This window comes from Oryctolagus cuniculus, chromosome 14 (genome assembly GCF_964237555.1).
Source record: "Oryctolagus cuniculus chromosome 14, mOryCun1.1, whole genome shotgun sequence".
Lineage (NCBI taxonomy): Eukaryota > Metazoa > Chordata > Mammalia > Lagomorpha > Leporidae > Oryctolagus > Oryctolagus cuniculus.
In genome coordinates this window covers 90,256,682-90,271,781 of record NC_091445.1, presented here as the reverse complement: position 1 = coordinate 90,271,781, position 15,100 = coordinate 90,256,682, and the positions used below count along the sequence as shown (strand labels likewise).

General features: G+C 49.4%; 1 protein-coding gene across 7 annotated transcripts in view; it reads left to right on the top strand.

Moving 5' to 3' along the window:
• CCDC125 (coiled-coil domain containing 125) overlaps positions 1 to 14,841 on the top strand; it is a 48,522-nt gene extending 33,681 nt beyond the window's left edge. For 3 of the 7 annotated variants that reach the window (XM_070056826.1, XM_070056824.1, XM_070056825.1), the window contains 4 exons: positions 799 to 906; positions 3,268 to 3,442; positions 9,795 to 9,925; positions 11,580 to 12,358. In XM_070056826.1, the coding sequence (XP_069912927.1) occupies positions 799 to 906; positions 3,268 to 3,442; positions 9,795 to 9,925; positions 11,580 to 11,903 (738 nt within the window). In that variant the 3' untranslated portion in view covers positions 11,904 to 12,358. Of the gene's footprint in view, positions 1 to 798; positions 907 to 3,267; positions 3,443 to 9,794; positions 9,926 to 11,579; positions 12,359 to 14,717 lie in introns of those variants that run through there. The other 4 variants (XR_011382078.1, XM_070056827.1, XM_070056828.1 and 1 more) reach the window with 3 other exon arrangements.
• The last annotated feature ends 259 nt before the right edge of the window (positions 14,842 to 15,100 follow it).

Genomic DNA, 15,100 nt, shown 5'->3' with positions numbered 1-15,100 from the left:
GCCGGCACACCGCGCTGATCCAAAGGCAGGAGCCAGGTGCTTCTGGTCTCCCATGGGGTGCAGGGCCCAAGGACTTGGGTCATCCTCCACTGCCTTCCCGGGCCACAGCAGAGAGCTGGCCTGGAAGAGGGGCAACCGGGACAGAATCCGGTGCCCCGATTGGGACTAGAACCCGGTGTGCCGGCGCCGCAAGGCAGAGGATTAGCCTAGTGAGCCGCAGCGCCGGCTTCCAAGAAGTCTTAAAGAATACATTGCATGACTACAGAGTATCTTGTGTAGGAGTGGAGGAATGCTTGCTGTCCCACTGAGAATTCAGCTTGGCCCTCCACTTCCGAGCACGCCCGTCTCCCTGGAGAGAGCTGGCACAGAGCGCCAAGCCCCACTGCAGGAAATCCACGGTGTGGCTGTTAGTGCTAAACCCTCTGCTAGGCTGCGTTCCTGCAGAGGGCGCACCAACTCTAGGAGGCTGATGCCAGGCTTAAAGGATTTAAGAGCAAAACGAAGGCAGGCAGGATCCCTCTAAGTCTTCCTTCCAAGTAGTGATTTTCTTTCTCATTGGTGGTTAATTTCTACTTGTGTCCTGAAATCCTGGTCTTAGCTCGCTTGCTCTCTCTCTTGCTCTCTCTCTCTCTCTCTCTCCCGTGCTCTCTCTCTCTCTCCTGTTTCTTTTTTCTTTCCAGTTTCTGTGGATCAGATACTTGAGTAGCGAAAAGTGGGTGTGTGTGCAGGTGCCCCTTTGTGGCAAGTGGCGAAAGCACTGTGGCACTTACGGTGGGAGTTGTGCTTTTGGATTTAAAGCTCGCCGTCCTCGGAGCCTGCCGTTGTCACGATCCTGGGGAGAGGCCCTGTTCCTGTGCCCGCATGGCAGCATCCGCCCGGAAGTTGCTTCTGCAGCTGAAACACGAGGTACCGTTCCATCACCACAGCTTTGGTTTTGTTTGTCTGTTACCAGCAGGCTCAGTAGAAGCATGAGTAATAAAGAACTTCATATGAGTAGATATTGGCTGTGGAACTTAGGTTTATCCCATGCCAGTAACTTATGTACTGGTTTTTGTGTACCTGGTTCCAGAATGCAAATACTTGGCATATATGAATCTATGTAAGGTCATTTGCCTACGCTTGTAGTTAATATATTTTTAAAAGATGTACTTTATTTATTTGAAAGTCAGAGCAACAGAGAAAGAGACAGAAACAGAAACACATCTTCCATCCACTGGTTCACTCCCCAAAATGTACGCAGGAACCTGGAATTCCATCTGGGTCTCCCCCGTGGGTGGCAGGGACCTAGGTACTCAGGCCATCTTCTGCTGCTTTCCCAAGTGCATTAGGAGGGAGCTGGATCAGAAGTGGAGCAGCCAGGACTCGAACTGGTGCTCAGATACGGGATGCCAGCCTTGTAGGTGGTGGCTTACCCTAACCCGATGCACCACAACACCAGCCCCTGTGGTTATGTTTCTTTTTTTATTTTTTAACTTTTTAAATTTATTTGACAGGTAGAGTTATAGACAGTGAAAGAGAGAGACAGAGAGAAAGGTCTTCCTTCCATTGGTTCACCCTCAAATGGCTGCTACAGCCGGTGCTGCGCCAATCTGAAGCCAGGAGCCAGGCGCTTCCTCCTGGTCTCCCATGTGGGTGCAGGGCCCAAGCACTTGGGCCATCCTCCATTGCCTTCCCCGGCCACAGCAGAGAGCTGGACTGGAAGAGGATCAACCGGGACTAGAACCCAGCGCCCATATGGGATGCTGGCGCCACAGGCGGAGGATTAACCAAGTGAGCCACGGCGTCGGCCCCGATGTTTCTTAAAATTTTACTTGTCTATACAGGGACCTAAAATAGAGGAAACATGCTTTGATGCTGAAAGTCCCTAGGATCTGCAACACTGACTCATGGGGTGATAAATGTGGAGCTGATTTGAAAAGGAGTGAGTTGGAGAGGAAGAGGGCCCTTGCACCAGCCAGACTCCATCATTCGCCAGCTGTGGCTTTTGGAGAGGAAGAGGGCCCTTGCACCAGCCAGGCTCCATCTTCACCAGCTGTGGCTTTGGGCTGAGTTTCGGTTTTCTCATGTGTTTAATGGGGGTGAGATAACTACCTTGGAGGGTTGTTGTGAGAATAGAGGAAATAGACATGCACGGTTTAGCGTGGTGTCGTGCACCTGCAGGCGTTTAATCAGACGACAGCTGCCATCAGAATAGGGCTTTCGTTGCAAATACAAGGGGATTCAGAAAGTTCATGGAAAGGGGACTGAAGGGGAAGTTCAGGGAGCAGGCGTTTAGCCTAGGATTAATAGACCTGTGGCCCAAATTGGAGTACGTGGGTTTGACTCCCAGGTGCAGCTCCTGACTCCGCTTCTTGCCAACACAAACCCTGGGACACAGCAAGTGATGGCTCAAGTAAACTGGGTTCCTACCATGCATGTGGGAGATCTGGATTGAGTTCCTAGTGGACCTGGCCCAGCCTTGGCCATTGACTGTATTTGAGGAGTGAACCTGTGGATGGGAGCTCTGTTGGCTGTCTCTCTCATGCTTTCTGCCCCCTAAATAAATAAATTTTTAATAACTTAAGATCATTTGGAAGCAAAGTGCTTTTGAAATCCGTGAAGTTTCTCATAATACACATTAACCAAGAACTTTTTGAAGACTCCTTGTACTGTCTGTGGACCATAATTCTAAAATATTTTACCCTCTACTGGAGGCACGGAATTGTAAAGTCTTTTGATGATGTAGGAAACCACAGCTAAACATTAGCAGTTGAGTAAGAAGGGCATTCGAGGACATGGTTCAATGTCAAGGTCAGCATTGGGAGGGATTGAGAGGTGTGCTCATCGTTATTTTCAGTGCCAAACTGAAATGTAGCTCTTGGGCAGTGCAAGGTGTCCAGCGCGTAACAAATCTTCCCAGGCAGACGAATCCATTAATTCACAAGCTTTTATTGGGATTCTGCTTCCGGGCAAGGTTCCTGGGTCCCAACAGAGCATCCCCCCTTGTTTCTCGCTGGGTCCTTCTTCCCCGGATTTGGGCAGGATGCACCCAGGGCCTGCCTAGGGTAGTGAGGTCCAAGAGTTGGCTTAGCATGGCATTGACTGGCACTCCAAGGGAAACTACTGACTACATAGGTCAGTGTGGGCCACTCATGTAGACAAAACCCATCAAAGCCAGGCAGTAGACCCAGCTAGGCCGGGAGAAGGAGCATGCCAATTCAATGCAGCTTTCAGGCAAGAGCCGTTCTGGTTTGCCTCTGACGTCTCCCATCTGTCTTTCAAAACCAGCTGGAACTTTTGCAGAAGAGTAAAGAAGAGGCTTACGTAATGGCAGATGCATTCAGAATTGCGTTTGAGCAGCAATTAATGAGGAAAAGTGACCAGGCACTAAGATTGACACAAATGGATACAATGTGGCAAAAAGCAGCAAAACGGATAAATTGGAAGCACCTTAAAGAGAATGGTAACTATGGCTATAATGGCAATAATCAGGTGTCCACTTTAGTTGTGTTTGGTTACAAAGTTGATGAAGCACATGTAGTCCAACGTAGGAGGATATAATTTCATTTTGCATATTCTTGTGATTTACTTAAAAATTTAGCAACTTTGGAAAAAAAGTCATCGAATATTATATCCACAGATGAGCTCCTGGAATCAACAATACCATAAGATAACAGGAAAATCTCTTCTTGTACTCTTCTATTTGATTTTAAAAAGATCATGTTTGGCTGGCACCACGGCTCACTAGGCTAATCCTCCACCTGCGGCATTGGCACACCGGGTTCTAGTCCCTGTCGGGACACCGGATTCTGTCCCAGTTGCTCCTCTTCCAGTCCAGCTCTCTGCTGTGGCCAGGGAGTGCAGTGGAGGATGGCCCAAGTGCTTGGGCCCTGCACCCGCGTGGGAGACCAGGAGGAGGCACCTGGCTCCTGGCTTCAGATCAGCGCAGCGCCAGCCGTAGCAGCCATTTGGAGGGTGAACCAACGGAAGGAAGACCTTTCTCTCTGTCTCTCTCTCACTGTCTATAACTCTCTCTGTTTCTCTCTCTCTCTCTAACTCTGCCTGTCAAAAAAAAAAAGAAAAAGAGCATGTTTAATAGAAAAATTTACAATAGAGGTTTTATGATTCAAAGGAAATGGCCAAGGGGAAAGCGTTATGGCATAGCAGGTAAAGCCACTGCCTGTGACTCTGGCGTCCCATATGGACACTGGTTCAAGTCTCGGCTGCTCCACTTCCAAACCAGCTCCCTGCTAATGCACCTAGGAAAGCAGTGGAAGATGGCTCAAGTGTTTGAGCTGCTGCTACCCATGTGGGAGACCTGGAAGAATCTCCTGGTTCCTGGCTCCTGGCTTCATCCTAGCAAAGCCCCGGTTTTTGCAGCCACACCACAGGGGCTGACGTTGTAGTATAGTGGGTAAAGCCACCGCCTGCAGTGCTGGCATCCCACATGGGCAGCGGTTCGAGTCCTGGCTGCTCCACTTCCCATCCAGCTCTCTGCTTTGGCTTGGGAAGGCAGTAGAAGATGTCCTTGGGCCCCTGCACCCACGTGGGAGACCCAGAAGAGGCTGTTGGCTCCTGGTTTTGGCTCGTGGCAGCTACAACCATTGTGGCCAATTGGGGAGTGAACCAGCAGATGAAAGACCTCTCTCTCTGCCTCTCCTTCTCTCCCCGTGGAACTCTTTTAAATAAATTAATAAATATTTAAAGAAAAAAATGGAACAAGCTTAGGTTCAGGTTCAAGAGCCTATCAAGAGTCCATAACCATTTTTAAGTATTATTGTGAGTTTAAACAAAATATAAAATATCTGAAAAAGACACAGAATACAATTGTAGTTGAAGCAACTATTCCAGTGTAAACAAGTAACTGTTAGTTTATAGAAATCACATTTTCTGAAGTCAGTATCAATTTTCATCATTTATCAATATTCTTCAGTAGAATTCATGTTATTTCATTCAAAAATGCCAATTCTATTTTGAAACCATTTATATCAGTCAAGAAAGAACAAAATGAAATTTGTAAGAAGTTTGAATATTTTAGTGTGAAAATTCTGAGATAACTATACTTGTAAGTATTTTCTAATATGTTGAATCCATTTTTTAAAGATTTATTATTTATTTGAAAGTCAGAGTTACACACAGAGAGAAGGAGAGGCAGAGAGGGAAAGAGAGAGAGAGGGAGAGAGAGAAAGAGAGAGGGAGGGAGAGGTCTTCCATCTGCTGGTCCAGTCCCCAACTGCCCGCAATGGCTGGAACTGCACTGATCAGGAGCCAGAGCTTCTTACAGGTCTCCCACGTGGGTGCAGGGACCCAAGGACTGGGCCATCTTCTACTGGTTTCCCAAGCCACAGCAGAGTGCTGGATTGGAAGTAGAACTGCCAGGATGGAGACCTGCGCCCATATGGGATGCCAGCACTGCAGATGGTGGCTTTACCCGCTGTGCCACAGCACTGGCCCTTCAAATTCTTAATTCCAAGATTTCTTACAGTCAGATGAACTTCATAAATAAGCATCTTATAATATAGAAAATTAAACTTTTAATAATCAATACCTATTTTTAAAAAATACTTTTCAAATAGTTTACATTAATAATAGTTTATATAGAAGCCAATGTGGTGAATTTTAGCGTCAATGACCAAATGTCACTCCTTCACTTTGCTGACAGTGTAAGGAAGTGGCTTACAGGGCAGTAAGAAGAAGAGTGGTGACCGGAACTAAGGAAGCAGTAAAAAGTCGGGAAAGTGAGGAGTCCTCATCAGTGGACGTTTGGGCCAAGGGGACATAGGGCACACACTTCTTATTCCCAAGAAGACGTTCATTTTGTCCTGAAACGACATTCTGCAAGTGTTTTCTGACATAAGACTTTCAGAATCCATGGAGCAAACATGCTGGCCAAGTCCTCAGCAATCTTTTTTTTTTTTTTTTTTTTTTTTTTGACAGGCAGAGTGGACAGTGAGAGAGAGAGACAGAGAGGAAGGTCTTCCTTTGCAGTTGGTTCACCCTCCAATGGCCGCCGCGGCCGGCGCACTGCGCTGATCCGATGGCAGGAGCCAGGAGCCAGGTGCTTCTCCTGGTCTCCCATGGGGTGCAGGGCCCAAGCACTTGGGCCATCCTCCACTGCACTCCCTGGCCACAGCAGAGAGCTGGCCTGGAAGAGGGGCAACCGGGACAGAATCCGGCGCCCCGACCGGGACTAGAACCCGGTGTGCCGGCGCCGCTAGGCGGAGGATTAGCCTAGTGAGCCGCGGCGCCAGCCTCTCAGCAACCATTTTTAATAAAACAATCAATACTTACATGGCCATTTTCTATAACATCCTTTGGTAAAAGCTGACGGCACAACCTTCCTTGTCCAACTCAGGGTAGGCGGTTTTGCCCAGGACCAAAGCTAAGACGCGTGGTGGCAGACACTAAGAAGGGCTCTCGTGTGGCCGGCAGAGGTGTGGGTGACCTCTGCTCTCAGGCCCATGGCAGGAGCTGCACTGCAGAACATTCAAGGAGCAGCCCGGGCTTCTGTGCTGTGAAGTCAGGCTTTAACTAATTGCTTTGATGGAGGAGGAGAGAAGAAGGATGAGAGAAAGAAGATGGGGGGGGCGGGGCAGGGCGAAAGGCATGCTGTGAACCTGCCTGGGGGTTGGCCGTCAGGACCGCCCTAGCTCTCCCTAAGAGCTTGCTCCTGCCCGTGTCAGCACTGGGGACTGTGCGCGTGTTGTATCTCAGGTGTCCTGCCATTCTCAGTGTAAGAGCTAGGAAAGCCAGTGTTTCCTCTGTCACACGTGTCACCACTTCTCTCCCACTTCTCCCACTCCCTCCCTCCCCTCTCCCAGACACGCTCTGGCTGTCCTACAAGTTAAGTCACCTCTGACACTCTCTGCCTGGCGTTAGGGTCATCCTACAGTGTAAAGGCTCAGGCCCTGGGGCTGGCGCTGTGGCACAGTGAGTTAAGGCCCCAGCCTGCAGCACCAGTGTCTCATGTGGGCACCGGTTTAAGTCCTGGCCGCTCCACTTCAGATCTAGCTCTCTGCTATGGACTGGGAAAGCAGCAGAGAATGGCCAAGGTCCTTGGGCCCCTGCACCCATGTGGGAGACCCAGAGGAAGCTCCTGGCTCTGGCTTCAGATCAACTCAGCTCCAAACACTGCAGCCATTTGGGGAGTGAACCAGCAGATGGAAGACTTCTCTCTCTGTCTCTGTCTCTCTGTCTCTCTCTAATTCTGCCTCTCAAATAAATAAAATAAATCTTTAATTAAAAAAAAAAAAAGACTCAGTCCCGCAGGACTGCCCCCTGCGGGTCATGGGTGGGCACAGCAGGTATTACCCATAGTTCTGGCTCTGTCTGAAGCATTTGCTGTGACAGCTCGCAGATCTCAAGGGAGCGTTTAGGTTTCCTGGGTTATCATAAAGGACGCTACGGAAGGATGCAGATGCACATCACAGGAAGAGATACACAGGACAAGGTATGTACGAAGGGGTGTGGGTTTCCACGCCCACTCTCAGGAAACTATTGTTCGGTTCTCTGGGAACTCCCCAAACCTGGTCCTTTTGGGTTCTTTAAAAATTATTTTATTTGAAAGACAGAGATCTCTCAGACCCACCGATTCACACCCTAGAGGTGCGTAACAGCTGGGACTGGGCCAGGCCAAAGCCAGAAGCCAGGAACTCGACCCAGGTCTCTGGTGGCAGGGGCCCAAGGACTCGAGCCCTCACTGCTGCCTCCCAGGGTGTGCACTAGCTGGGAGCCGGAACTGGAAGCAGAACTGGTTCCCAGGCAGTGCGACAGGGATGCAGGCTTCCAAAGCAGCGTCAACGTCGCCAGGCCGAGCACCCGCCCCGTTCTGAGTGTTCATGGAGCCTTCCTTCGTTCTGCGGCATGGTTAAGGACATCGCCGGCACTGGGAGTCAGCTCTCCGTCCCTCTCCCTGCCCTGGATGTTGGGGGTGGGGTTGGAAGCCCCTGCCCTGTAATCAGAGTTGGTTCCCCTGGCAACCGGCCCCATCCTGAGGCTTTCCAGAGGCCACCAAGCCTCTTGGGAATGAAAGATGCTCCAGTTACCTGGGAAGGGCCGGGGACTTAGGGGCTCCGCATAGATACTGCTGTCACTCAGGAGATGACAGATGTCTTAGGGATTCTTTCAGGAACTGGGTTCCAAGACCAACTCAATCAGAAGAAAAGATTCTCCTGCTTTCTCTCTGAATAAGGCTTTTAGGAGCTGTAGGTCAGGAACCAGGGAAAGAGATCAAAATGCCTCTTTTTTTAGATTTACTTATTTATTTGGAAGGCAGAGACACATACAGGAAGAGGAGAGAGGGAGAGGGAATCTTCCATCCGCTGGTTCACTCCCCAAATGGTCGCAATGACCTGGGCTGGACCAGGCCGGAGCCAGGAGTCAGGAGCCTCTTCCAGGTCTCCTATAAGCGTACAATGGCCCAAGCACTTGGGCCATCCTCAGCTGCTTTCATCAGGCACATTAGAAGGAGCTGGATTAGAAGTGGAGCAGCAGGGACTTGAACCGGCACCCATGTGGGATTCAGGCACTGCAGGCGGAGGCTTTACCTGCTATGCCACAGCACCAGCCCCCTTTTTAAACTTTTTAAATTATTTAAGTAGTGTTTTATTTATTTTTTGGACAGGCAGAGTTAGACAGTGAGAGAGAGAGAGAGAGAGGTCTTCCTTTTTCTGTGGGTTCACCCCCCAAGTGGCCGCTACAGCCGGTGCGCTGCGCTGATCCGAAGCCAGGAGCCAGGTGCTTCTTCCTGGTCTCCCATGCGGGTGCAGGCCCCAAGCACTTGGGCCATCCTTCACTGCCTTCTGGCGCCCCAACTGGGACTAGAACCCAGGGTGCTGGCGCCTCAGGCGGAGGATTAGTCAAGTGAGCCACAGTGCCGGCCAAGTTTATAGTGTTTTCAAATCATGTGGATTGGTGCTAACAGTTTTTTTTTTTCTTTTAAGATTTATTTTATTTATTTGAAAGAGTTACAGAGAGAGGTAGAGACAGAGAGAGAGAGGTCTTCCATCCACTGGTTCACTCCCCAAATGGCTGCAACGGCCGGAGCTGCGCCAGTCAGCTGTCAAGTGACAGGAGCTTCTTCCAGGTCTCCCATGTGGGTGCAGGGGCCCAAGCACTTGGGCCATTTCTTACCGCTTTCCCAGGCCATAGCAGAGAGCTGGATCAGAAGTGGAGCAACTGGGACTAGAACCGGCACCCATATGGGATGCTGGCGCTTCAGGCCAGGGCTTTATCCTGCTGTGCCACAGCCCCGGCCCCATATTTTCTTTAATATATTTTTAAAAGATTTTTATTTATTTATCTGAAAGGCAGAGTTACAGAGGGAGGTTTTCCTTCCAGCAGTTCACTCCCCAGATGGCTGCAACAGCCAGGACTGGGCCAGGCTGAAGCCAGGACCATCATCCAGGCCTCCTATGTGGGTGGCAGGGGCCCTGGTGCTTGGGCCATCTTCTGCTTTTTGCAGGCCACGAGCAAGTGGAGCAGCCGGGACTTGAACCGGCAGGCAGCTGACATTTAAAATTGGGAGGTTTCACGTGCACATCTGGATTTCTGGCTGCTCTTGACTATGACATCTGTGACCGGGACTGCGCTCTTGGGCAGCACCAGCTGGTGCTCAGGGACCGCTGTGCGTCTCCCCCCTTGGCAGCCCCTCGCCTACCTGCAGGTGTCCTGGCTATGAGGCCCATGCTCTTGCCACCACCCGGAGCCGAGGGACACATTCAGGGATGGATTAGCCGGGACTCTGAGGCCTCTTTCACTGGTGGAAGCACAGCTGTGTTTTCATGTCTCAGCGGGACGTCCGTGTTCAATTGCAGGGCTCGTATCACAGAGGAGCAAGAAAACCTTAGCACAGAAACTACTGGGCATGCTCCCTTCGGAAAACATTTCCAGGAGGACTGAAGACCGGGATCAGCCACAGGAAGTCTTCAAGATGCTAATAGATTTGGTCAGTATCTTTGCTTCCTTTTTGCTGGGTTAAACTAATCTACTTTCTTCCTTTGAGTTCAGCTCTTTATTCTTGCCTTTCATGCCCTTTTTCTAATGGGATACTGTACTCCAAATTTGTGATCTCCTTCTCCTAGAGTTTCCGGAATGCATGGTCCACGTCTAACCAGCTCCGTCTGTGCAGGGCTAAAGCTCTGCCTCAGAAGAGGAGCCTCCCTTAGCTAACTCCAGCTAGCTCTGTCATCCGAGTTTATAGTTAGAGTTTGTTTCAAGACCATCGGTTTATCCAGGCATTTATTTGAAAGGCAGAGTTGGAGATAGAGGAGACACATGGGCACATGTGCACACACGTACACACACACAGATCCTCCATCTGCTGGTTCACTCCCCGAATGGCTGCAGTGGCCAGAGCTGGGCCAGTCCAAAGCCAGGAACCAGGAGCTTCCTTTGGGTCTCCCACGTGGGTGACAGTGGCTCCAATACTTGGGGCGTCTTCCGCTGCTTTCCCAGGCACATTAGCTGGGAGCTGGATCCGAAGTGGAGCTGATGGGACTACAGCTGGCACCCACATGGGATGCCGGTGCTGCAGGTGGTGGTTTAACCTGCTATGCCACCGCACCAGCCCCTATCCAGGCATCTTTAAACTACATAAGGTCATTTCTCACCCAGTATACATATTTAATATGTGAAATCATTACAACCCTGAAATCAGGCCTGGCAGCCGCATTCCACAGACAACGTGACTGAAGTTAGACAACGAGAAAGCAAGGCTTGATGGACATTCTCCTGCTTGTCTCTGAAGACTTACTTATGGGGCCAGTGGCATTGTGACGTTGTGTGTAGACACTTCCTGGGACTCTGGCATCCCGTGTGGTCCTGGCTGCTCCACTTCCAGCCCAGCTCCCTGCCAATGTGCCTGGGAAAGCAGTGCATGATCGCCCAAGTGCTTGGGCCCCTGCACCCGTGTGGGAGACCTGGAAGAAGCTCCAGGCTCCTGGCTTCAGCCTGGCCCAATGCTAGTCATTGCAGCTATTTGGAGAGTGAACCAGCAGTTCTAAGATCTCTCTCTCTCCCCCCTTCTTTCTGTAACTCTTCCTTTCAAATAAATAAAAATAAAATTAAAAAAAAAAAAAAAGAAAAGAAAAGGTAGGTGCTGGTGCTGTGGTACAGCAGGTAAAGCCACTGCTGCAGTGCCGGCATCCCACATACGTGTTAGTTCTAGTCCCGGCTGCGCCACTTCCAGTCCAGCTCTCTGCTGTGGCCTGGGAAAGCAGTAGATGATGGCCCAAGTGCTTGGGCCCCCGCACCCATGTGGGAGACCCTGAAGAAGCTCCTGGTTCCTGGCTTCAGATCGGCCCAGCTCTGGTCGTTGTCAGCATTTTGAGAGTGAACCAGTGGATGGAAGACCTCTCTCTCCCTCTCTCCTTCTGCCTCTCTTTAACTCTGCCTTTCAAATAAATAAATATTTTAAACAATAAAGTAAAAACAGTCCTCAGCCTATAGCACAATGCTTGGGAATCAGGTGACACTTAATTCATCTATTCAGTTGCCCTGACAGATGTAGAGCGTTCTGGTGAAATACTATATAGTACTCCATTCTCTGAATATACTCTGTGGTTCGCTAACTGGTACATTTTTAACTTCTGCGCCCTCAGTTGAATGATAAAGAAGAAGCTTTGGCTCATCAGAGGAAAGTTAGTTACATGCTTGCCCGTGCATTGGAAGACAAAGATACTATCTCAAAAGAGAAGAAAGAAAAAGATCCTGTGAAAGAGAATTTTCCATTCAAAAACTCCGGGCGTAAAACTTCACAGTTCCCTGTTCTGCGTGATCCTGTACATCCAAGCGTCCCGGTGTTTAAATCTGCGGGCTGCAGCTGTTCAGGCCAGCACCCTCTACCAGATCCGGCCTGCCCAAGAACTCTTAAAAGGTCCTGTTCTTTGCCGTCAACTATCACACTTGGAAGACAAAGCAGTTGAAAGGAGAACCGGGAGCTGCTTAATGCAAGAGACTTTGACAAAGGACGTATTGCAAGGCTGTGTGCCTTCTGGATGTCTACATATTAGGAGACAGCTTAAATGAAGCTTTTCCTACGAGACATTTATTAGGGGCCAGCGCTGTGGTGTACCTGGTGAAGCCTCTGCCTGCAATGCAGGCATCCCACATGGGCACCTGGCTGCTCCACTTCTGATCCAGCTCTCTGTTAATAGCCTGGGAAAGCAGTGCAGGATGGCCCAAGTGCTTGGGCCCCTGTACCCACGTGGGAGACCCGGAAGAAGCTCCAGGCTCCTGGCTTCGGATTGCCCAGCTCTGGCCGTTGCGGCCATCTGGAGAGTGAACCACAAGATAGAAGACCTCTCTCTGTGTCTCTTCCTCTCTCTGTGTCTCTTCCTCTCTCTGATTTTCAAAATAAAAATAAATTTTTTTAAAAAAATTTATTAGTATTGTGTGTTGAGATATTTATAAATTACATTGCTATGTTTTATGAAGTTTTCAGTAGTTGTCAACATCTTAACAAAAAATGATTCTTCGGAAAAGCAAAATTACTCCTTTATACTGGGCGTTTTATGTTACTGTTAAATCTGTGTGCTTTAAAGCATTCGTTACCATTTTCTGTTGTGTTTATAGCTTGATGATTTCCATGTAATTATTGGCTCCAATTTCTTTTTTTTTTTTTTTTTATTTATTTATTTGAAAGAGTTACACAGAGAGAGAAGGAGAGGCAGAGAGAGAGAGAGACAGAGGTCTTCCATCGCTGGTTCACTCCGCAACTGGCTACAGCAGCCGGAGCTGAGCCAATCCAAAGCCAGGAGCCAGGGGCTTCTTCTGGCTATTTTCATAGCTTTGGTTTTGGTCGGGAGGCAACGTTGTGTCTGCAGGCGCTAAACAGCTTCTGTGACTGCGTCTGGTGAGGTGGATGTGATGGTCTCAGGGATCTGAAGAAGCAGATGGCAACACGTCCAGACACGGCCCGCACCAGGTGCGCTGTAGCCACGTGATTGTATGTAAATTAAGTCTGGATGGAAGTTCGGTTGATTGGATTCTCCTGAGGAAAGGCAAACACTTCAGTGCTACAGTCTTTTTTTTTTTTTTTTTGACAGGCAGAGTGGACAGTGAGAGAGACAGAGAGAAAGGTCTTCCTTTGCCGTTGGTTCACCCTCCAATGGCCGCCATGGCCGGCACGCTGTGGCCGGCGCACTGCGCTGATCCGAAGCCAGGAGCCAGGTGCTTTTCCTGGTCTCCCATGGGGTGCAGGGCCCAAGCACTTGGGCCATCCTCCACTGCACTCCCTGGCCACAGCAGAGAGTTGGCCTGGAAGAGGAGCAACCGAGACAGAATCCGGCGCCCCGACCAGGACTAGAACCTGGTGTGCCGGCGCCGCTAGGAGGAGGATTAGCCTGTTGAGCCGCGGCGCCGGCTGTTACAGTCCTAATGTGCATGCACTGCATAATGTTTTAAGAACAGACCACATACTGACTGGGGTCCCCGAAGATCATATCACCTAGTGACTTGGTATCCATCTTCAGGGAAGTACGTTTGAAGATGTTCACCTAACGAGGCATTTCTTCAGTAGGGATGGATTCCTGCCGCTAACACGCTGACTACTTCCTTGCTTGTTATGACTCATGGAGGATTAACAATGCGGGTGCAGGGGCCCAAGGACTTGGGCCATCTTCTACTGCCTTCCCAGGCCACAGCGGAGAGCTGGATCGGAAGTGGAGCAGCCGGGACTCGAACTGGCGCCCATATGGGATGCCAGCACTGCAGGCAGTGGCTTTACCTGCTATGCCACAGCACCGGCCCCATGAGATGATTTTTAAAAAAGACTCACAAAGCTGAGGCGGGCATTTGGTCTAGTTAAGATGCTAGTGTCCCACTCGGGAGTGCCTGGGTTTGACTTCCAGCTCCTGACGCGTTTCCTGCTGACACAGACTCTGGGAGGTCCTGGTGTACACGCATACTTGGGCTCCTGCCGCCCAGGCAGGAATGTGGTCATTATGTTCTGGCCTGTGCGTGTTTCATTTGTGACCATTCCAGCTTCTGCTTGTTAGCATGGAGTGAGGGTGTTAGCCCCTGCCAGACAATATACAGCCCAGTATGTGTGTGGAAGAAATATTAGGTGCATTAAAAAAAAAAACAAAATATTATTACAAGTATGTACTCACGTACAGTACTGTATCAATTCCTGTGGCCACCATGTAACATCAGAATATCTAATCAAATGTATGCACGGAGCCATAAAAGGGAGACAGAGAAGCGAAAACCATATATAAGGAAACACCCCTCTGTTCAGGGCTCAGGCTGCCAACATCATCATGAGTGCTTTCTGGCCTTGGTGTCTCCTCTCTGTTCACAAATCCTGCTACAATGTGAATCCATTTATGTAAATTAACTTTGAGATATGTAGATGCACAAGTAGGAGAAGGAACTATTTAGGGGAAATAAAAAAAAACAACAACGAGATGACCTCAATTTCTCCTGAATTCAGAGTAAGTATTTGTATTTCAGTGACTTTCCTTTTCTGCGTTATATAGTCAGTCTTGCTTACTTCACAAGAACTAAGAAAACAGTAACTGGAAAACCATATAGTGTCTCCCAAACTTCTGGATCATGGTGTTTTTTCCAGAACCATCTAGCAATATCATGGTTACCTGGCATTGGAAAATAATGCTGTGAAGTCATACTTGTGTGTATTTATTAGTCTCACCCTTTAAAGCCCCTACAAGTGTCACCAGACCACTGCATGAAGCATTGTGTGAGTCAATGAGAGGACCCCGCATGTCTGTCCACAGGGAAACGCTGAGGCCGGTATGTGCACCCCGCTATCACCCCCGCTATGAAACCTGCGCGGCTCCCGGAAGCAGTGAGGTCCAGCTCCGGGCCCCTCCGTGAGCAGGCTACATCTGAACTGCTCCTCCAAGGAGAAACTCCTGTGTTGAGTTCTGTATAGGCACACACAGAGGAAAGTGAGAATACCCAGGAAACCCTTCAAGGCACAAACTGTGAGAGGGGAGAGGGAGGGCGTGAGTGGGAACAGAAACTGTTACTCCCTATATTCCTCTATTTGAAAAACTTAAGAGCATGTGTTACTCTAATTAAAGCAAAAACAATTATAAAGATATTTATGTTGTCCATTTTATAATAAAGTTTATTTTTCCCTCCTCTACAATAAAGT